The sequence below is a fragment of the Pinus tabuliformis genome, chromosome J, assembly GCF_031772625.1.
Source record: "Pinus tabuliformis cultivar Carrire ecotype Pingquan chromosome J, CPIR1, whole genome shotgun sequence".
In the NCBI taxonomy this organism is placed as follows: Eukaryota; Viridiplantae; Streptophyta; class Pinopsida; order Pinales; family Pinaceae; genus Pinus; species Pinus tabuliformis.
The window spans coordinates 1,648,017,350-1,648,042,230 of NC_142295.1; the positions used below are offsets into that span (position 1 = coordinate 1,648,017,350).

The 24,881-nt window shown below is 39.7% G+C and overlaps 1 protein-coding gene across 3 annotated transcripts in view; it reads left to right on the forward strand.

The window, feature by feature from the left end:
- The first annotated feature begins 3,170 nt into the window (after positions 1-3,170).
- Positions 3,171-24,881, forward strand: part of LOC149233858 (casein kinase II subunit alpha-2-like) — a 313,367-nt gene continuing 291,656 nt past the window's right edge. The window contains exons 1-2 of one of the 3 annotated variants that reach the window (XM_089379869.1): positions 3,171-3,818; positions 3,925-4,054. In XM_089379869.1, the coding sequence (XP_089235995.1) occupies positions 3,367-3,818; positions 3,925-4,054 (582 nt within the window). In that variant the 5' untranslated portion in view covers positions 3,171-3,366. The remainder of the gene's footprint in view (positions 3,819-3,924; positions 4,055-24,881) is intronic. The other 2 variants (XM_089379868.1, XM_089379867.1) reach the window with 2 other exon arrangements.

The window sequence follows — 24,881 nt, forward strand, 5'->3', positions numbered from 1 at the left end:
AATATTTTACCAACATATAAAACATTAAATATCTAAGTATTTTATCAACATATAAATATTTATGTTGATAGGCGTTCCTTTTGAATATGATCACCTCACATTTTCATCTACCCGTGGCATTTGTTCATAGTCCAAGTGCAGTTACACATGTTGTTTTCCTTTGCTTATATTTCATTACACCTGTCGTTTCCATCTACTTATATTTTGTTTGGAATTCACATATACCTGCACATGCATTAAATACGTGCTAGAAAAATTACAATTAGCTTGAAACATTTAACACACAAGTGCTTGCTACACAAAGATATTAGAGAAAATACTAACTTGTCATATGAAAATTTTGTAAACCAATACAACATAACATAATTATATTACAGTAGGTAAGTTTTCCAAACATCCCACGTAGTTATTTACAACTCCCAAGGTTCACACCGATTTCCCAAGCTCACAATCTAGATTAAAGCCCAGAGTTCATTTACAACAAGACACCTATATGGCCCCTAGGCCCTAAATTCTTGGTGTCGAAGCCAGTGAGTCTGGTATTTACCAACAAAATCGTGTATGAGATGCATTGATATTCATTTACAGACAAGAAGGTCTGGGGGCATATGCCAGCTTTCATGCTTCACGAAACTATGATGGTCCGGGTAAACAATCATACTGTATTTGTCACAATGAACTCATATTTCTATTTTTCAAAATGAAGAACATAACAAATTTAACCAAGACTGTTATTCAATAATTTATAAATGAATACAATTCTGCCTTTGTAGTGGATTGTGCTGACCAACATGAGTCCTGCCATATATTGTTTGCAGTACATACCCTCGTAATTGCATGTGTTACAACTTTGTAGTACACAATCCTAAAAAAACAAGGTGAAGCAAGTCTTAATCTAGGTCCGTGTGTAGAAATAGAAATCCGCATTTAGAAATTTAAGATTTCTATTGAATAGAACCAATCATTCCCTACTGAGAGGAACCTTGACCATAGCCACAAAGCCTTCTAAAGCCAAGCTTTTGAGCAAACCAAAGAAAAAAATCGACAAAATCCAAATACAAAAAAACTAAGCCTATTCGTTGCAATATTTACCATTTCTCTGAAAGCTTTAGCGATATTTAACAACCTTCGCAAAAATTCACGAATAGAGCCCATGGCTTTCTACCATTCTTCATTCCTCGAAGAAGAAAATGGTATGAAATATGCTTGATTCGACAATAGTAAATTTGGATGAGTTAGTAGCATTTTTTCATACCTACAACTATGATCTAGACAACGAACATTGAAGCCAAATGGCTTGGAATAGAATTCAACACATTTTCCCACATCCTTCACGTACACCACTGTGTAGGAAAAGTAGGCATTTAGATCTACAACAACACCATCCATGGATCCAAATCCAATATTAAGCTCTCGTATTTGTGTTAATGTTATTGCCGATTTTGGAAACATAACAAACTATATCAAATCGCGGATTGGGATTGTTTAAATTCTTGTCTATTGCTTAGTGGTACTTACACCTGCTTAGTGGTACTTACACCTTACTTGATGCATGCCTTCTCATCTACCATGTCCTAGTCAACTCATACACATATATATTCAAATATATTGAAGTATGTGACAATATAGATATATATCTATATTATCTATATTGAAGTATAGATATATATCTATATTATCTATATTGAAGTACACCTTACCTGATGCATGCCTTCTCATCTACCATGTCCTAGTCAACTCATACACATATATATTCAAATATATTGAAGTATGTGACAATATAGATATATATCTATATTATCTATATTGAAGTATAGACATATATCTATATTATCTATATTGAAGTACGTGACACGTTTATAATCTTTATCTTCATCTTTTTCAATTTATACCTAATTTTATATTCATCTTTTTCAATTTATACCTAATTTTAATTCAACTACGGTAATCTTTCTAGTTACGTTTATAATCTTTAACTTCATCTTTTTCAATTTATACCTAATTTTAATTCAACTACGGTAATCTATCTTCATCTTTTTCAATTTATACCTAATTTTAATTCAACTACGATAATCTTTCTAATAGTTACGTTTATAATCTTTATCTTCATCTTTTTCAATTTATACTTAATTTTAATTCAACTACGGTAATCTTTCGAAATCTTGACATTTCGACGCATGTTGCCAACCTACCTTGATGGCATAAGATTGTAGAAGACAAGGATGCTACACTTTATAAGTTGGAATGTTATCCCGTATGTTTCTCTACAAATGATTTGTCGGTCAATTGTTTACTCGGTATTTAACTTTTTTCCATTGAGATGCATATTGTTCCTTTTTGGTAGAGGGTCTCATACTATTACAAGGAATCATTTTTATTTTATTTTATTTTAATCAATTTAAGTTTTATGCACCAAGAAATACTTTATTTTGAAGGTCTATTTGTGTTCTTTAGACATAAAACGTGAAGGAAAATTGTTAAACGTATAGGCCTGGCATATTGAAATGTTTATTCAATAGTTTTAATTTTAAATATAGATTTAAATAATCATTTTATTGTGCATTTATATATTAGTTTTTAAAAGCAAGTAAAACAATCTGACATGCATTGTTAACACAATATTTTGCAAAATCAATATTATGTATGCTAATGTTCATTAAATGGACCATCTTTACGTGATAAATTGATAAACATTAATAAAAAAAATAAAATAAAATGTTTTATGTATTTTTTTCTAGAGTATAATTTTTAACTTCAGTGGCAAGTATTAAACTGCCTTCCAACACTTACTTAAAATAAATTATTAATTTTATATTCAATACATTTACACATAATTAGAATTTAACTTTTTTTTATGTTCTATTCCTCTACTCTACAGCAAATAAAATACAACTTCTCCAATTCAACAATTCTAATTTAACAATGACAATGACATTTCTCTGCTGTGAGACAATTACTTAAATATTAAGCATTGGTCAAATTAATTTTACTTAAATATTAAGCATTGGTCAAATTAATTTTATTTACATTGATAATTGTAAGTTACCTTTAGCCCCTTTAACGTTAATAATTTTAACATACTTTAGTCCTTTGATGAGTTGACCAAACTTACCGAATCGAACGAACTTCAATTCAATTCAGGTACGACTCAATTCAGCACAACGTGGTGAATCTTTCATAAATTCTCACCGAAAGAAACAGTTATTGTGGGTATTTCCAACGAGTATTCCTGGAATAAACAAGCAGATTCAAGGAGAGGGGCAAGTGGATCTTTCATACATTCTCACCGAAAGAAACAGTTATTGTGGGTATTTCCAACGAGTATTCCTGGAATAAACAAGCAGATTCAAGGAGAGGGGCAAGTGGATGGGAACAAAACTTTCAGCACTCATCCTCCTCTTCTCCACTGTCCTCACTCTGAATTTCCAACACAGCACAAAAACCACTCAACCCTATTCGATCATTCCGCTGAGTCCTGTAAATTTACCAGTAATCTATAACACCATCGGTTTCTCTAATTCATCGTCTTTCTTACCGATATTGCTCAACAGCGTTTCAATTTCGTCGTCCTCCGCTCTGATCAAGTTTGAAGCCTTTGTTAAACGCTGGTGGGAAGTGGAAAGGTTGGAAGAGGAAGAAGAAAGAAGAAGAAAGTTTGAATTATCAGCGGAGGCCAACCTCAATCTCAACCTGGCGAAGAGAATCGGGAAATCGATACGCAGGCCCGGTGTGATGTCCAAGTCCCGTGTGTACCCCGACGTCAACGTGGTACGTCCCAAGGAGTACTGGGACTATGAGTCTCTCACCTTACACTGGGGGTAAACTTAACATCAACCCTAACAAAAACCTTCAAATTTTATTTTATTTTGTCTTTGGCTGTACATTTACATTGATGATATTTCTGAGTTAGACTTCCGGGTACAGTGACCAGGAGGACTATGAAGTGGTGAGAAAGGTGGGGCGGGGTAAATACAGCGAGGTGTTTGAGGGCGTCAACTCCATTACCAACGAGCCATGCGTGATTAAGATCCTCAAGCCTGTCAAGAATAAAAAGGTGCGATGCCCTTTGTCTTTCTTTTCTTCCTTTATATTGAACTAAACCGCGAATGCATACTTTCAAGCCTGCACAAATATGGTATTCATGGAGTTTGAAGATAGGAGTTTTGGTACAGCTTAATTTATACAGGAAGTGTACTTTTTTTACCAATATTGTGATTTCTTTTTTTGGTTAATTTCATGCAATATTGTGATTTTTTGTTGCTGTTATTTAAAATAATATTTTTAATTCAGCACTCTAAAAAAATAGTGGGTACACAATTTTTACAAATTAAACAACTAAAGCTCGAGTTTTTTAAAATCCCTCCCAAATTTTGGTTGGAATTAACCAGGAAAATTTCCCTAAAAACTATTACATTATTAGTCAATCCGATATATCAGCGTGTCAAATGCCTAGAAGACCCGATTTCAAGATCAGAGACTGTCCTCTATTCGCTGAACATTATCCCTGTTACCCACGAGCTCCTGCGACCAATGTTGATGGCGGGGCTGTGGTGGGCAAGAAACATATGCAGCCTGGCAGGGAAGAGCAAAACCAAAACAAGTTTGCCTCACCGTCTTACGGAAATGGTATGAAGACTTTCCCAAACTGTGCAATAAGCTCCAAAAAAGAGTGGGCTTAAATAATTAGGCGTTTGTAGCTTGAAATGACAATGAAGGTAAGCCCGTTTTCCATCCTTATTGCGGAAAATTTGGGGGCCGTCAGTCCATCGGGTGGAATAATTGCCATGCAAAGCAAGGATCCTTGTGATTATATGGATAATGTAAAATGGGTAGAGGTGCATGCAGGAACTCTCTCAATTATTTTAACATCAAAGCTCTTTCATGATATATCCAGGAACATAGTTAGAAGAATTAAAGACTAACTAAATAGGATACATATCCTTTGTCTTCAAGAGATTAAACAAACAGATCCTAGCTTTTATTTGGTTGGTGCTACGTACCTATAGTTAGAAGAATTAAAGACTAAGTAAATAGGATACATAATACATATCGTGTGTCTTCAAGAGATCAAACAAACAAATATCCTAGCTTTTATTTGGCTTGGTGCTACGTACTTTGTGACTACACATGGAGGAAGGGGCGGCACAATCGTCTTAATCTCCCCACGTTTTCTTTCTTATGTAACAAATTCGGGTTTTAACCCCTTTTAGGGTATAGTAGGTGTTATGCTCAAGTTAGGCAATCATCTTCTCAGCCTAATCATTTGCTACATCTCCAATAATGCAATCTCAAGTTGTTTTGGAGGTTGGTGGTTAATGAACTTCCAAAAGTCCAATGGTTTGTTTGTTGGAACTTCAATACGATAAAATCCCCCAAAAATAAAAAGGGATATTCCCCTTTTGTTGGTGGTAGGGAACTCGGGAAAAAGATTTTTGGATTATTCTCGGGGAACTCTTAGCGAGAGTTGTGTAACTCAAAATTGATAACAACTCAACAAAATCAACTTTTGATGGTAAAATTGGATGTAAAATTAAACAATAGTGGAGATATTAAAAAACCTATAAACTATTAAATAGTTAAAATTAAATACGAAAAAATCATAAGATTTTCCATTTCAAGGCAAATCCACAATATTAGTTTGTACAACATAAAACTATGCTCATTCAAACACCAAATAACTTTATTTCCATCATATACTTGTTAGATGCTAAAAGGACATGTAGCACCAACATTGGAAAGAAAAGAGAGGGAACAATTGTGGATAGTTGTAACACCAATAGAATCATAGTGCCCCTCAATGACAGATAAATGCTTCAACTATCTTGACACTCAACATGTCAAATTGTAAGAATTTGTTTAGTACTTGCAACTAAAGTAACAATTACTTGAACAAAGGATAAACAACAATCACCTACCACACATTAGAAACAATTTATAGTGGGAACATAAGTAATAGGAGAAAACCTAGTGTTAACCTATAATGTGTATTACCAACAATTTGTCCATTACAACAATAAGTCATATGATCAACATCGCACTCAATTGCATGTTCATGTTGAGTCCTGCTCGTGTAGTAGTTCCTTGTGTCGAGCCTATTGTACTCTAGCACTTCCATGGGCCTTAACATCTAGACACCTCATATTGTCACAGAGAAATCATGTCTAACTTGTATGAGGCAATACAAATGATGCTAGAACCCTTTCTCATCCTCCAAAAAACTTCCAAATGCCGCACATTTTATGAAGAGGCACAAAGTTGTCCAAGTGGGGAAATGAACTAATCAAAGGTGGCGTTTAAGCCCACCAGCCAAAGAGATGGGAAATGAAGTACTAAAAGGTCATCGTCATTCTACTACAAATAGGACACTCCAACCAAGTACTCACAATTATTGTCATTAAGGTCGACCACGAGTTGACTAACAGTCACTGCCATTTAGATAAACCACTAGTCAACTCACAACCATAGTCATCAAGATAGACAACTTACAATAACCACTTGCCTACCCGAATTACCATTATAAAGACACACCACTATTAGTCGATTTACTGCAATTGTCACTAAGACGCGTGTTAGTCACAACCATGCAAGGTCGACACATTCATTACAAGAACACGTGGATACATAAGACCAAGTCAACTTAGATGACCAGGAAAATTACACATACAACATCATTTGACCTTGAAATGCCTGGTAGCCTCCCCACTATGTCATCTCGCCTCTAATCATTATATTGGTGCTTAATCATAATTTGTCCACTCTAGCCACATGTTATGTGCAACGTTCTTTTTCTTGAGTGTGTCTTGTCTAGGCCCCATCCATGTCCTTTTCTCTATGTGTTGGGTCTATCATTTGTTGGACTCCCTTGGATATTGCTTGATGAAAGTCTTGTAGGATGTGCATCCTAATCTATCCCACGTTGTCCACCTCTTGTCCTCCTTTGCTGTCTTTCCCGAGTCATTGTCCAATACTAGGCCTTGTCCTTCAGTCGGAGTCCTTCAAGAATTTGTTTGTCCAAACCTACTTACCATGTCCTTTGTGTGAAATTTCCTAGATCTAACTCTCTAGACTTATTGCAACTATCTGGTAATTGTTCTCCTATCTTTTAATGATTATGTCTCAACAAAAATTATTAACTGCAAATACTGAATAAAAACACTATTGCAACATTGACCAATTAAAAATTCATAGAAATTGAGAAAACCACACACATAAAATGGACATCGATGTTTTTGGACAAATGTCCTTAGAAAACCCCAATGTGGGAAAACCAGTTCTGCAAATGAGGGTTTTATTATTCCTTCAACAAATCTGTAATTGGTAGATATTACAATTGTTTGCTGTAAAAAGGCAAAGTTTCGACAAAAATCAATCTTCACGTCTGTAGATAAATTAGACCCTTTGGAAGCTACTTGGCCCTTTGGAAGCAACTCAACCTTCTTGTATGACACAAACTCGGCCCACATGCGCACTCTGGAGAAATTCAGCCTCCACTGGAAACACACTCCTAGAGAAATAACTTAGCCTCCACTGGCAAATCGACCTCCTTTGGCAATTTGGCCTTCCTCCTGCAAATCGACCTCTCTGGCAAATCAACTCTCTCTCGTAATTCGCATCACTAGAGAAAAGTCAACCCTCTACAAAATAATTCGGCCTTCCAAAACCTCCCTCTGAAACATAGAAGCTGGAAGTCTCTGAGATGAAGAATATGCTCTGGAAAATTTCTTCTCGCTTAATCACTGTTGAAACCCTCACTGGTGTCAAACCTCATGCTACCATTGTGCCTCAACTCAATGATCTCCAAGATGCCCATCAATTTCCTCTTATAATCTCTCGTTGAGATGTCAACGACCAAGATCTAATACCGGTCGATGGCTAAGATCATGTAGACTCTATCAAGTACCTATTCTAGAAGTCACTAGAGAGAAATCATCTTGTCTCAATTAATATTGATTAATTAACTTCTTTTCCTAAGTTAGACTTAGGAAATTCTTTAAAAATTGGTTAATAATCTAATTAATACATTCTCCCTTAGAAACATTTCCTAGTTGTTGTGGTTCTTAGAGACAACCCCTGGGTTGAGAAGAAGTCAGTGCATAGGACATCTTAATGTGTCTTTAAGGATAGGTCTGTTCTGCTCAAGGATTAGATATAAATTGACCAAATCTGGTTCAATTACCATAATCAGAGGTGATCTCAGATCAGTTCCAAGAGAGTGAGTCATATCACTCTTACTGACCCGAAGTCAGTTTTATTGATCACAGATCAATATCACAAGAGAGTGTCTCAAACCACTCATACTGATCCCAGATCAATGGAGGTCATCCTAGCATAGGGAGTACAGTAGATACAATGATGCGTCCATCAATAATACTACTATGGTCCCTAACCCCATTTCCCTGCTCATTGGCCAGATGAGAGGTACTTCCCATGAGTCCCAGACTGCATGGGTAGGATGCCTCGATAGGAGAACCATTCATCCTGTCCCTAAGTCGCTTCGGGGTATCACAGGGAAGGCTAACCCATTCACCCTATACACAACGCACCATTAGGGGAGGGTGAGTCGCCCTATGGTCGTGTGTTTCTCTAGTAAGTACCCCAAGCACCCCGGAGCTCCCAGAGCTCAATGCAGGCAACATGTAGGACTCTTATAAGAAGGTCTCTCAACGACTCCAAGTCCTTTGGGAAAGTCACAGATTTGACCTTTCCCCAGGGCTTTGACAAAAGTCTGTGACCTGTACATCAGTCTCAATGTGATGGAGCCTCCTCGCTCATCGATGTACCATATCCCAGATAAGGTAGTATTTGATGTCTATCTGTTGGAGGAATCATCGAATATAGGATTCCTCAACAATCAAATCCCCCCCTGGTTGTCACAGAGGATCACGGTGGTATTCATCATGTGTACAAACAACTCGCTGAAGAGTTTCCACAACCAGGCAGCTTCACATGAGATCATACTCATAGTTATGTATTCTGTCTCAATGGTGCTTATAGCAACCGACTTCTGCTTCCTGCTCATCCAGGATATCGAAGCAGAACGCAAAGAGAACCAGCATTGAGAAGCGCTCTGGTGATCCTCCACACTGCCTGCCCAGTCAGCATTCGAATAATCATGCAACTTCATATTTCCGGCAGTGTATCTCAATCCATAAGAGATTTTGCCCCAAAGATATCTAAGAAGATTCTTGGCACCAATCCATTGAGGCTCAACCATATATGAGCTCATCATGCTAACTGCAAAATATATGTCCGGACAGAAGTTCACCAAGAACATCAACGCGAATGAGTTTATGAAACTCAGAGGCATCTCCCAAATCTGGTTCGGCATCACTACCATATAACTTCTGAAAGGTAAGATCCTCGAGGTAGTCACCGGCTTGCGGTTTACCATTCCACATTCGGAATCCAACTCCCTCTTACTTCTGCAAATGAGAGGGTCTGCACCTGCCAGAAAGAGGTCGTCCTCATAAGGTGCCAGTATGAGAGGTCTATCATCCACAACCTTCAAGCAATGGTTTGGATTGACTTCACTCCTAGTGAATCTCAGCTTCATCAGATGACTATCAATCCTCACATATTACGCCCCAGGTGTTTTGCTTCAAGCCATAGAGGGCTTTCTTCCACTGCATACATGAGATTCCTAATCATGAATCTCAAACCCCTCGGGTTGTTCCAAATCTGTGGACCTGCTACATGAGGGGAATGATCCCCTTGTAAGATTTTCCTTGGGTACATCTCAGACATGTACCTTCATGCTCTTTTTGAATTTAGGCATCCCTGTCACCTTCTGACTCATATCGGGTAGGGCCCCATAAAGTAGACGAGATGTGTCAACTGACATGGTCCCCAATGGACTTCCTGCAACTTGATACAAATTGCCAACCCTAAACCCATGAGTAAAAGCATCTTTGAAAATTTCATTTTCAAACACGTACCTTTCCATCGATGAATGCCACCCTGAAACCTTTGACTTCCATTGCCGAAATGGACACCAGGTTCTTCTTGCGATCAGGTACATAAAGAGATTCTCGTAAATGAATTGAGTTACCCTCATTCAATTGAGGGGTAACATTCCCTACACCCTTTTCGGGATAGGTGGCATCGACTCCAAGTATAATCCCATGGTTGTTTCCATCTCTACTAAATTAGAGAGATCACCCTTCTATTTGATGAAGTGCCTTGAAGCACTACAATCAATAAGCCAGATTCCCACAGAATCTGAAGGAGAGGGCCAATACAAGATAACACTTCTTTATCTTATTAGAAACAACATTTGATTCTTCATACCTAGGGTTCCTTGCTTTCTTGAAGAGTCGGCCGTTTTTTTGATAATTTGCATTACCTGTCATTCCTCTGATCATTGAAGATGTCCCTAGAATGATTGTTATCATCATCAAGTGATGTGTCCCTACCATTCGGACACTCCTTTGCATAATGGTTGAACTTATTACAAACAAGGCATTTGCCTTTCCTTCCACCCTTAGATCCAGACTTCCCATTGAAGTGATCTTTAGGTAGGCCATCAGAAGCTTCCGCTGCGCCATTCTGATAATATTCTCTGCTTCAATTTCACCCTTGGTGAATTTGAAGAGGGATGAGGAATCCACTGATTCCCTTGTCCTTTCCCAACTGTCTTCGGTGATTGCTCTTTCACTCTTGCTTGGGCTTTGTTTTCACCTCACCTCTGATACCATGTTAATTTTAAGTATGTTCTATGCTTAGAGCAATTTATTTCAATTTTCACAGTTAGCTCAATATCTTTTCCAGATTAGCAATCACATCAACATTAAAGTAAACTGCAGATAGAACATAAACATAAATCGCATAAGACAAGCCAAGACAAGAGGACACAAGATGTGGCGCTAGCCAGGGACAAACCCCAATGTGGGGAAACCCTTGATCAGTTCTTCTTATATGTTCTTCAATAGTTCAACAGCGAGAGAGAGAGAGATATAGTACATTTACAACAGAAGTCAACATTTTGACTTATCTAGATAAGAGCATAGATCATCTCTAAGAAGATAATACATGAGATCAGTTGAAGACATGCTGCTTCAACTGATTCTCCAAGGTGACTCCTTCACCTATCATTGTGCTGCATCTCGTCATCATGCTGCACCTCACCGTGTTGCACCATGCTGCACCCATCATCACAATGTTGGACCTCATGACCATGCTGTACACATCATACTACTGCACCTTATGCTGCACTGCTATCCCATGTGCCATTGTTGCACCATGCTAGCCACTGTTGTCCTATGTGGCATACTGCTGTCCCACTATTAGTGACATAGCCATTCCATGTTAGCTTGCTGTCCCATTGTTTTGCTGCTGTCTCATCATAGTATGCTGCGGCCCCATCAATGTCATTGTTGTCCCATCATAGTGTGCTGCTGTCCGATCATAGTATGCTGCAATCCCATCATTGCTGCCTAGCTATATAGGTGTAGCTGTTGTCCCTAACAGCCATGCTATACCTTGTTGTTGTCCCCTTAGCCTTGCCATACTTGCTGCTGTCCCATGTGTCTTAGCAACACCATGTAGCCCAGCTGTCCCATTTATTAGCATCGCTGTCCTGGGCATGTTTGAGTCCTCAAACTCTCATGCTGTCCTTGATTTGAGGGTCACCTACAACCCACCTTTTCAGCTGTATTAGGCCTGCATCTAGGGCATTGTAGGTTAGCGTTAGGGCTCCCTTTAGACTGCGTTAGGGCTGCCTTTAGACAATGTTTAGGGCTGCCTTTTAGACTGCGTTTAGGGCTGCTCTTAGACTACTTCTAGGGCTGCCTTTTGGACAACGTTTAGGGCTGCTCTTAGACTGCGTCTAGGGCTGCCTTTTGGACAGCGTTAGGGCCTCTCTTAGACTGCATCTAGGGCTGCCTTTTGGACAGCGTTAGGGCCTCTCTTAGCTGTGATAAGATTCCTCCAAGACTGCGGCTAGGGCATGCTTCCTTGACAACGTTTTTGACTTCTTCTTTGACAACGTCTAGGGCTAGGGCATCTCCTCTAGGGCAGCTCCCTTAGTCTTCTTTCCTCCAACGTCTAGGGCTTCCACTCCTAGATTTCTCTTCCACTAAAACCCAAGACAAGTGGAGAGAAATCAAGATAGAAGTGTGTGTGAGAAATGACTCTCAAGTCATCTCCTTTTATACTAAAACATTGAGCACATGTGGGGTTTATTTGGTTGCTGGCCAACCTTGACGAATTGTCTTATAACACAAATAAATTCATAACTCCATGAATACTTATCAGAATCGGATGATCTTTAAATCAATCCTACACCTCTCAATGAAAGAGATCCAAGAAAAATATCAGATGCCATAAATAAGATGACCCACATGGAGTTTAGCCCTAGTTGCCAATTTTAACATGTAAGAAAAGAGACCTAGTGTAGAGGGCTAATCATAGAGTCCTATACACCAAATTCCAGTAGAATCATGAAAATACTAAGGAAACGAATTACAGAAATCATGGAGCACATTTTAAGGCTTTCAATCCAACTTATCACATGTACCATTTTCCATAACATAACATAGGTAAATATGCTATTTGAGATTGAATTCTGCAGCTAGAATTACATAGTTCCTGAAGAAGAAAAACATATAGGAAATGATAAACAGGGACAATGTCACTTACTACACATCTCAATGCTTGGAATCACCTGAAAATTTCTTCAATAATCTTTAAGAATGATATACATCTCATAAGTGCAAAACTTGCAGAACAATTACAACCTCTGGAACAGAAAAATAAAACACTTACTAATGAGTCTTTCTTCCCTTTTATAGGGAGAATCAAAACTAGAACAATTTACAAAAATATCTTGGAATGCTACAACTGTCTAAACTACTCAGCTGTGTGAGCATGTAGCTAGTCCAACTGTCCTAATTATTACATAACAGACTTGATTCCTTTCTTGAAAATGAAATATTTACAAAATCACAGAAATGAGATGAATGTGCCATGTTGGCCTAATCAAAATATCTTCACTGTTGACTGCTTTGATCTCTTGAGGTGGACCTATGTCCCACTGTTCGGACTTGTGGTCGATTAACAAACTGGTCACATTTCTGCCATAATACTGGATCTGGTGTAGGAGTTTGAATAAGAGTGCTGTAGGCCACCCTCAAATTTGTAAGTTCAGTGTAATTAGGCCTGACAACAAACAAGGTTTTCACGAACCATAGTAATTGAAAATCTCTCTGTAGATAATTCACTATGGTTCTGCCCTTGAGAGTGGCAATCTTTTCACGTGATGAATCCACCTTACTCCTGGCCTCAACTAACAACTGCTCATACTGTTCCCATGGTAGCAGGTTCCCTTGAAAGTCCCAACAACTAGGCAACCCTGCTCTAGATCTTTGATCAAAATTTGAATTAAATGCAGCTACCAGCTTAGCCAAATTATTCACACATTCCTCAACTCTATCCCTTGCTGCTTTTTTCTAAGTCATTTTGGCAACCTTCATAATTACCCCTGTTCTATCCATGATATCCATTGCCCTCAGGTCATCAGCTGATTTCTCATTGAGGTATCTGATGAATTTTTTTGCAACCCTGGCATTTTTAGCATCTTCATTCTTGGATGACAGGATGGAGAATTTAGTGGTCTTGACTGCAACTTTTTTGTTCTGCAACTAATTTCATGTGCTCCCATATGTTCTTCATTTCAAAAATAATGTCATCCCATATTATTTTCGTAGCTTCAATAAGGGACATGTTGCCTTTCAACTTATTCTTCAGAGCTTTGATTTCATCTTGTGCAAGTAGTAATTTATTGTTGGTTTGCTCCACACTCTTTGATTTTCTCGAGCTGCTTCTCCTTGTTCGTGAGCTGGTACTTGGTATTGTCCATGTTAATTTGTATCTTCTTGAGCTCGCTCTTCTGACAACTCCAAATCAATGAGAGACTTGGTCAACTGTTCTGTGGGGTTCTGTGGATTGTTTGGCACAATCACAACACAAATGTGAGAATCAATTCTCTGTTGAAGCTCTGTAACTTTCAGTTTGAGGGCCACCACCTCATTATTTCTCTCTATCAACTCTTTGGCCAGGATTTCCTTCTCACTTTCTACCTGGGCCAACTCCTTCGTCTGCACATGTTTTGATGCAGGCATCTTAAATTGCTGCCTCAATGATTGGATCTTAGATTGTGAGCCTTGAATAATGGCATCTATGGCAACTTTATCATTTGGGTCTACCCCCAGTTCGATAATCAACTCCTTGGAGCCTTCACTGGGTTTCTTGTTCAGAGCACTGCCCCAATCAATTACAAATTTTCTCTGTTTGTTGGAGTCTATAATGCTGAGGCCTAGGTAGTCAAATTCCTCTACATGAGTGTACAGGAATAGGTAAACTAGTATCATGTAGTATCTGAAACAGGAGGTAAGGTAAAAATGGTTAAATTGAAACTTTATGGTTTCAACAAGAAATGAAGAGATGTCAAGAATGGTGCCAGGTTTCATCATTGAGAGCAAGAACCCTAAAGTTGCTTTAATGACAATGGCAGTGTCATCCTCACCTAATATTAGCAAAATTATGGCTAAAATGGGTTGCACAACTTTTGAAAACAAAGAAATGGGGAATGTCTCTGAATTTGTGGACAATTGGGCGTTTGGAGCTGAAAATTGCTGGAATAACGCTTGTCTTTCTGCAACTGAGAGTCCATTGTAACTGGAAATGAGGGTGGTCTCGGTGAATTTCTCTAGGTTAGGGGATTTCGGGTAGATGAAGGCGTTTTGGACCAATTCTGGGGTGACTTCCAGAATCTTCTCCCTTGTGAATGAAATGCAACATTTTTTCTCCCTGATGTAGGTGGCCATAAGCCAAGACACAAACTCTGGGAATGGATAAACAATTGGGTCGATAAGGTAGTATAGGCCCGATTCAATGACTCGAAGAGGGTACTCTTTGTTGAAAAGTGTAACTAGGTTCGGTCTTCATAATGACATGTAATTATGATCTTTGTAAATGACGAAAAAGAGAATAAAACTATTTTTGCAATGCCTTGCTCCATGGGTTTCATGAGCAAGAGTTTTATTTTTAGATGGCTCCCATTGTGAGCCTTGATGAATTAATGTCGTGTATGAAGAGCTCTTCTTGAGCATGTGTCAATTATATATATGTCTATAAAGCCATCCAACGACAAGCACAGGTCCCTCTCTTCAAGTCGGCCTCTAAACGAAGTGAAGATCTCATGTCGGCCTTACCTTATGGAGACACATCTATTCACATGCATAAATCGGCTTATATATATAGACAAACTACTATATATATCAACCTCGGCCTATTCCACAGTCAGAGAATTTCACATAAATCTTTGAGTTTTTCGGATGGGAAGAACAAAGATAATTTCGGATCATTAGTACAGTGACAAGTTCGGTTGGAAGGGACTGCGAGGAAGAGATGAAGGGACAGTGAGGTTCTGTTTAGGGCTGATCTCAGTCATCAAAAGTTTCAGATATCTCTCTAAGTACGAATGAATATATTACAACGACGAGAAGGGAAACAGGTTCATATTGTAGTGGCAAGGGTTTCTTCTGTTCGGTGCTGCACAAGAGGAAGGTCACAAGCGTGTGACAAAATCTCGTTGTTGTTACAAGGAAGAAGATCTCGGTGGTATCTCAAAAGGGTAGAAACTATGGTTCAATAGTATGTCTACAGGATTCAGTGTTACTCCTGAAGGAGAAGTTTGACATCCATGACAAATACAGTAATCACAGTAGGGTGTCATCACATATGGTGCGAAATCTGAAGTAGAAGGAACCGAGAAAGAGTAAATGAAAAACATGAAAGAGAACTTGTGTCTTGGTCTGGGTGTTAAAGGAACCGAGAAAGAGTAAACGAAAAACATGAAAGAAAACTTGTGTCTTGGTCTGGGTGTTATGCTCTTGGCTTGCGAGAAATTCCAGAATACCAAATATGCGAAAAAATACAACCCAGAACACAGAACAAAATGAGAAAAATAGCAAGTATTTTATTATTATGAGATGAAAGCAATGTTCACTTGCCTCTTCGAGGGGGCAGCCTCCAGCAGAGTAGAGCTCGATTACAAAATAAGACTTGATATTCCTAAATGGGGAGTCTCTATCCTTTATATATGATTCATACATACAATACCATGGGTCATTACCATGGTTCTCTCAATACCATCTATTCAATACCATGGCTCGTTTGCAACTAACTGTGGTCCCTTTCTTAAATGTGGGTCAACCACTTACAATTATTAATACGGGCTTTATTGACTCTTTAACTAACTATAACTATGACTCGACCCTATTACATAAATAAAGGGGTTAGGGTTGGACCCTAACATGCCCTCCCCCATAAAAAGAAGCCTTGTCCTCAAGGCTGAAGCTGCGGAAACTGCTGAAGAATAGTGGCTGGTTCCCAGGTCGCATCTTCTGGAGAGGTGTCTTTCCACTTGACGAGGACTTCCTTGATCGTGCGGCCGCGCAGATGTCGTTCTCGCGTATCAAGGACCTGTTCAGGTTGGATCCAGAGTGAACCTTCTTCATCCAATTCAGGTAGACTAGTTTGAATTCTGCAATTGTTCCCCACCACTTTCTTGAGGCATGATACATGGAAGACTGGATGGATTTTTGAAGTTGGTGGCAAGGCTAGCTTGTAGGCTACTGCTCCAATGCGCTGAAGTATTTGATAAGGTCCGTAGAATTTTGGAGCTAATTTTTGGCAGCCCTTTTCTTTGAGTGATGTTTTCTTATATGGTTGCAGCCGCAAGAATACCTGATCCCCTTCTTGAAATGTGCGCTTTGAACGATGTTGGTCTACTTGTTGCTTCATGCGATTCTGAGCTTGATGGAGATTATCTTTGAGACGGGCTAGCATGGCTGCATGGTTCTGTAGGAGTTGATCCACTGCTTTCACCTTAGAGCATCCAGGGATATAAGAAGTAGGTGAAGGTGGGAGTTGGCCATACACTGCTTCATATGGAGTCATCTTGGTGGCTGCATGATAGTTAGTATTATACCACCATTCAGCTAGAGGTAGCCACTGTACCCATTGATGTTGCTTTTTTAAAGTGAAGCACCTTAGGTATGTCTCCAAACATTTGTTGACTGCTTCAGTTTGACCATCAGTTTGGGGATGATAGGAAGTACTTAGTTGGAGTTGGGTGCCTTGTAGCTTGAAAAGTTACTGGTGAAAGTTGGATCATGATCAGACACAATGAAGTGGGCATGCCATGCAGTTTGAAGATCTGGTCGATGAAAGCATGAGCCACCAAAGTGGGGGTAAATGGGTGGGGTAGAGCGCAAAAATGAGCATATTTAGAAAGTCTATCCACAACCACCATGATGACTCATTTGTTGCTTGACTTTGGAAGACCAGTAATGAAATCCATAGAAACATCCGTCTAGATTGAGGCAGGGATGGGCAATGGTTGTAAGGTGCCTGGTGACTTGACTGTTTCTCCTTTGTGGCATTGACACACATCACATTCAGCTACAAAAGTAAGAATGTCAGTTTTCATGCCTGTCCAAAAGAAAGAACGATGAGTGCGAGCATAAGTCTTTTGAAAGCCTACATGGCCTGCAGTGGGAGATGAGTGCAACTCTGCCAAAATGCGCGTTTTGAGGGTGGATGTCGGTGATATAACTACTCTATCCTTGTAGCGAAGAATCTCATCATTCAAAGAGTAGCCAACTGAGGATTTAGGATCTGCTCTCAAGTTATTAATGAGTCGGGAGAGAGAGGGGTGTGAAAACCATTCCTTGCGGGCTTCTTCGATCCAATCTGGTATGGGAAGAGAGATTGATAGCAGGGTGCTTTCATCCTCAAAATTGGCGTGATATTAACAGTGTTTTAAAAACCAGCTAGTCTGAACCAGTAACCGGTCAAACTGGCTTAAAAACCCGGTTTACTTCCTCATTTTGTCTTTTTTTGCCCTAACAAGTCCTAACTGGCCGGTTTAGGACGGAACCAGCCGGTTTTGTCCTAAATCGGCCGGTTTATTGCGAGGGCAACTATAACCCCCACAAAATGCATTTTTGTGAGTTTTGAAGCTGTTTTGAGGGAAATTTGGGGTTGTTTTCCTCCAAAAATAGTCCTTCCAAGAAAAACATGCCTACCCTCTCATTTTCCTGACACATCTCAACCATAACAATGTTGGCAATTAATGGTAATGTTAAACTCTTAAAGTAAAAGTGACATTTCCTTTAATTTTCATTTTCATCCTTTTACTTAAATTTTTTAGCATTACCATGAAATGACTTAGGATGTTTGAGAGTGGTTTCGACCTCATTGCATTTCATATGCAGAAACTAGAATTTTAGATTTCACTTAAAATTTAGTAGACCTAATGGTTTTTAGGATTTCATGGTTTGGGGGTTTGCAATGTTTCCATTTGATTCTATCATGCACGAGGGTATGAGATTGGCATTTGATCAAGAGCATGAAGCCCTTTAAGAACCTTGATCATGGTGGCATTGATTGTTGAACTTTGTTGATGTTGGTGGTACTGATTGTTGAACTCCTCTACCATGGCCTTAACAAGAATGCACCCTTCACTCAAAGGAAAACAGCTGGTTAGGCATGCTAATCTTTTCCTACCACATTATAAGGTTGAGGAGATGAACCCTTCACTCAAACCAAAATCATTGGTTAGGCATGTTAAACCTTTTCAATTTCTATCATGTTATAAGGTTGAGCAATCAAAGTCTGAAGACTTTGAGCTAGATGATGTTCATGTATCTCTTGTTGATGATGTTTATGTATTTCTAGCGTTGAATCAATGATGAGTTTCATGAGTGACCATGTTGATAAGTGATTTGTAGTTTTGATATCTATTTTTGCTACTAATACTAAAGTTGTAGAGGAGTTTTTGGAGTCCTCAAACTCAGAGGCATATTATTTATGTAGCTCATGTTGATGATCTCTTGTCTAGTAGTGGTGATGAGTTTGATCATGATGAGTAGTGATCATGTTGTTGATCACTGATATGTAGACTTGTAGTAGTTCAGTGACCCCATAGCTTAGAGCATTGTTTTCGGATTCTAGAGGCCATTTAATAAGCCTCATTGATTATGTATTTTGTTGCGGATATGTATTGCACTTGATGCCATTTTGATATATTCACCTTTACATGGTATATAGATGATCAAACCTTGCATATTTTGTTTCTATTGGCTTGGAATCATGGTTTTAAATCTTAAAAACAGTTTTTTTCATTAAAAATTATTTATTTAATGTATTTTTTTAAACCGGTTCGTTTAGACCTGACCAGTCCCGGTTCGATTAGTTCTGGTTCGAAACCTGGTTCATTAGGTGGGCCGGTCGGGTCATCGGTTCCGATTTTTTAAACATTGCGTGATAAAGTATCCGCTACTACATTGTCACGCCCTTTCTTGTAAATTATCTCATAATCATATCCCAACATTTTGGCTAGCCATTTATTTTGCTGGGGCAAGGATAGACGTTGCTCCAAAAAATATTTGAGGCTTTGATGGTCTGTGCGGATTTGGAAACACCGCCCAAATAATTATGGTCGCCAGGTGTCTACTGCATGTAAGATGGTCATCATCTCCTTCTCATAGGTAGATTGTCCCAGATGTTTCCCACTTAGTTGTTGGCTAGTGAAAGCCAAGGGTCAACCTTCTTGCATTAAGACAACAACAATACCAGTACCTGAAGCATCACATTCAATCACAAAAGATTTGGTGAAGTTGGGTAGTGCCAATACGGGAGTGGAACACATGGCCTGTTTGAGAGCCATAAACGCCTGTTGTGCTGCATCAGTCCAGAGGAATGAATTTTTCTTGAGAAGGTTAGTGAGGGGTCTAGCAATGCGACCATAATTGCAGACAAATTTGCGATAGTAGCCGATGAGACCCAAGAATCCCCTCAAACTCTTCAAGGTTTTTGGTTGGGGCCAATCTTGCATTGCCTGTATCTTTTTTATCCACCTGGACACCTTCACGACCCACACTGTGGCCCAAATATTCGACTTCTTCCATGCTAAAAGAGCACTTGGACAATTTGACAAATAATTTGTGATTCCGGAGCAGTTGCAAGAGCAGGTCTACATGCTGAAGATGTTTTTCCCAGGTTAGGCTGTAGATGAGAATGTCATCAAAGAAAACGAGGACAAATTTTCGGAGATATGGTTTTAGCAGGTGATTCATGAGGCTTTGAAAAGTGGATGGGGCATTACAGAGACCAAATGGCATGACCAAGAATTCATAATGGCCTTCATGAGTTCGGAAAGTAGTCTTGGGAATGTCTACTTCTTTCATGCGTATTTGGTGATAGCCAGAGCGAAGATCTAGCTTAGTAAAGAATTGAGCACCATGTAGTTCATCTAGCAGATCATCAACAACGGGATAGGGAATTTGTCTTTGACCGTGAGCTTGTTGAGGGCCCTGAAGTCTGGACACATGCGCCATTCCCCATCTTTCTTGAGCACCATGACCACTGGTGATGAATAAGGACTGATGTTAGGACGAATGACACTGGCTTCAAGGAGTTCCTTGATGATTTTTTCAATTTCATTCTTTTGGGCGAAAGGATATCGATATGGGTGCACATTCGGCGGTTGTGCCCTTGGGACCAAAGTGATGCTATGATCATGTTCCCCTCTAGAGGGTGGAAGCTCTTTAGGTTTGTCAAATACCTGCTGGTGTCGATTCAAGACCTGTTGCATGTCAAGATGAATATGAAGAGTAGTGGGCTCGATGGCCTGGATGGCATTAAACTGGGCGATAACTCCATGATGGCCCTTTTTCAACAACTTTTCCATGCGATGCGAGCTGATGATAGAAGGAGCACCTGCTTGGAGTCCACGGAGGGTATGCATGTGGTCATTCTGCTTAAAGCTCATATATAACTCCTGGAAATCCATGGTGATTGGGCCTAGTGTGTGAAGCCATTCAGCACCCAAGACAATGTCACAACCACCCATGTTAATTGCAAACATGTGGGTCTTTAGGTGGTAGTCTCCCATTTGAAGTTTGATATTTTCGCAACAGCCTTCACATTTCATTGTCCCCCCATCAACAATCTGGACCTAGAAATTAGACACTGCCCTGACAAAACAATGAACAGCTTCGACAACTCGCTGATGGATAAAGTTATGAGTGCTGCCACTATCAATCAATACTACTACAGGGCGATGTTTAATAAAGCCTCTGATTTTGAGAGTTTGGGGCGCAGAAATGCTCGCCAAAGCATGTAGCGAGATAACTGGTTCCTCTAGCGTAGCTGGGAGTTCATTTTCCTGCTGGGTTTCCTCAACTTTGTCCTCTGGTCCCTCAAGGGGTGGGGCTTCCTCAGATGAGCTGTGATCAGTAACATCAATTTGAAAGAATTTGGGTTCCTTGCATTTATGCCCAGGGGAGTATTTTTCATCACAGTAGTAGCACAATCCTTGTTTTCTTCTTTCAGCCATTTCTGCTGGAGACACCTTTTGAACCTTAAGTGTTTGGGTAGGGCCCTGAGCTTGGTGGGGCGTCCCTTGGCTATGAAATTTGGACGAGGCGACTGGGCAGCTAAAGCATGTTCCACTTCGATAGCCTTTGTGCAAGCGTCCATCCATGTAGGTGGGTGGTGCATCCGGACATGGGCTTGGATGGCTTCTTTGAGACCACTTATAAAACATTCCAAGTAGAATTCATCTCCCAGACCTTCTATGTGGATGGCCAATGTCTCAAAGGCTGCAATGTAGTCTTTTACTGTGCCTGTCTGTCGGAGCTTAGTAAGACGACCCAAAAAATTAGATTCTCTATCAAAGCGGTCACAAAGAGATTTTGAGAACACTTGCCAAGTTATGTTCCTGGGATAGCATTTCTGATGCCACTGCCACCATTGCCATCTCTCTTGGTCCAAGTAAAGGGCTCCCACACGTAGTTTAGTTTGATCATCTTGGATATCATTCAGAATGAAATATTGTTCCATTTGTGCTACCCATACTGCCGGATTAGAGGCATCAAATTTATACATGTCCAGCTTGGGTGGGCGAGGGTGGGAATGTTGGTGATTTCCATGGAAGTGAAGATGATGGCTAGATTCTCCTTCAAGGTCTTCATTAATACCATGTGCCTCTGAATGCAACCCCTTCGTGCTCACTTTGAATTGTGCCAAGAATTCCTTCATTTGGTTCACTAGGCTTTGAAAAGAGTCCAACTTTTGTTCAAGGCGCTCGATCTTCTCGTTGGCCATGACTTGATCTTCGGTTGCTACCATACACAGATCTTGGTCACTTGTCGTCACTTTGAAAAAATTTGGGACCGCCCGAAAATTGAAGCTGACAAGTGAATAGTTACTACTGCGATCAACTCGTCGTCCTAATTCTTATGGGCTAAGTCTCTTGTTAAGCGTCCCGAGAAGGCCTTAGACTTTTTTTTTTGGTACTCCGAATGGAGTTTTACTCCCCGCTGATCAATATTGCAGTGGCCAAATTCCAGAAAACTTGATCCTACCAAATGTCCTGCGAGAATCGGCCCAGGCTATAGGAGCCACAAGCCTCACTGCGCAAATGGTCAGATCTGCCTGCGAAACCCCCAATTGTTGAATGTGAGTTGGACTGCAGCGGCGACAGAACCCCAACTGCTAGATCTGATCTGGCAAATAAGATAATGGGCGATCTTCAGAGAGTCCAGGGAACTACGGTCTCAAAGTAGTGTTAGGTGCTACAGATCGCAATATACATAAGGGTCCAACAATAGTACTCCGCCCAATCTTTCAAGGCACTAACTAAGGAGGATCAACCGTACCCTTAGCCGTACTATCCGACTACCCTATCGTACGCGCGAGTAATCTCCCCGAGTGCTGTTCTTAGTGTACTGTAGCAGCAAGACGACTGATGGTTTATCTAAGGCGAGGTTTCAAGTGAGCCTAGGGGGCTTCTGATATACCTAGAGGGTACGTGGAAGGCAGTGCGTGCGCGGTTCTTTGTAATGCGCTACTACTTGAAGGGGTACCCACATGGGTTACAAGGCAGTCCAACAAGCATGACCACCTCTTGTATTTCCTGCGTGCATGCCTCCCCAATTTCGCAGGTTTATGCGCTCAACGATAGATCCCGTGGTTTAAAGATGCCGGAACACATCTCTAGCCTAAAAAAATTTCTGCCAAAAATGGAGGTAACACCGGCCCTAGAAAGCGCTCTGATACCACTTGTTATGCTCTTGACTTGCAAGAAATTCCAAATACCAAATATGCGAAGAAGTACAACCCAGAACACAGAACAAAATGAGAAAAATAGCAAGAATTTTATTATTCAAAGATGAAAGCAATGTTCACTTGCCTCTTTGAGGGGGTAGCCTCCAACAGAAGCAGAGCTCAATTACAAAATAAGACTCGGTATTCTTCAATAGGGAGTCTCTATCCTTTATATAGGATTCATACATACAATACCATAGGTCATTACCATGGTTCTCTCAATACCATCTATCTAATACCATGGCCCGTTTGCAACTAACTGTGGTCCCTTTCTTAAATGCGGGTCAACCACTTACAATTATTAATACGGGCTTTATTGACTCTTTAACTAACTATAACTATGACTTGACCCTATTATATAAATAAAGGGGTTAGGGTTGGACCCTAACATTGGGAGAGGCTACTAGCTTAAGGGTTTTGGTCTCGGTGTTCGTCAATTAGAATCTCTATAAGAAGAATTTGTGCGGGTTTTCCTCTCCAAAGAGTGAGAGGTTTTGGCCCTGGTTGATAGCCTACATTCTGTGTCTCTTGTCTATTTATGTTCATGCATTGGTAACTGTTTATTGAAGAAGAACTCTAATAACTTATTAAGCAACTAGAAGACCCTAATCTAATGAAGAAAAAGTCACTCACAAATAGTTACTAATTAAGAGAAATCACCTAATGCTAATGCCCTAGATTTCTCAACATGGTATCAGAGCTAAGGTGACAGTTAATGAAGGGCATCCAATCAAAGAGACACTCAAGGATCGAGTTTCAAGGAAGGTATCAAAGCAAGTTGAAAGATATCAAAGTGAAGTCGAGATCTACATTGAAGAAGAAAGTCTACTTCAAAAGGAAGTCTTGGGATCATCAATCAAATCAAGGCAACTAAAAGTCTACACCAGCAAAAGTGTTGGATCCTCTAGCCACCGTCAAAAGACCACAAAGACTTCAAGGTCTAAGATCACAACATCTTAGAGAAAGTCGAAACCCTAGAAGCATTTTTGATCTGCACTCATTCACCACCGAAAATTCGAAGTTTCTTGAAGACAAAGAAGGCTCCATCTAAAGCAAGAACCTTCCTATCCTTAAGAAGATCATTTGAGGAAGCATCAAGAGATCCTCATCAAATGAACATCATCAAAAGAGAGCTAGATCAAAGGTGTTGTCATCATAAAAGGGGCAATCTCCTTTTATTGAAGAAGAGATTTCATTTGGAAGAAGATCATCCAAAAGAAGCACTAATACATCGTCTTCAACCACCATCAAAGTGATCAAGTTGAAGGCTTCATTTTCACTTGTCAAGCAAGTATCTTTCATTCTATAATCTAATATAGTAAAATGACTTTGTTTTGCAAGGATATCTATAAGCTGGTTGGGTCATCGAACTTCCTTGCATGGAAAAGAAGGATAGGCATAGTCCTCAAAGAAAATAAGTCTTTTCAATGAAAAAGTCTCAAAACCATTTGACGGTCAATCATTATCTGAATACATGGATTGGAGACATCAAAGAGATATATGACAATCTGGTAGAACTATTCTCTAAAGATACACATCACTTAGATTTGATCTACACAAATTGAAGGAATCAAAGGATAAAGGGTTATCTTCATAAGGTCTCAGTTGTAAGATCTGGGAGAGATAATCCTCATTAATCTTCATACACTAACTGATGAACAACATAACAAATGTCTGTGAGGATAAGAAAGCTATTCCATTCAACA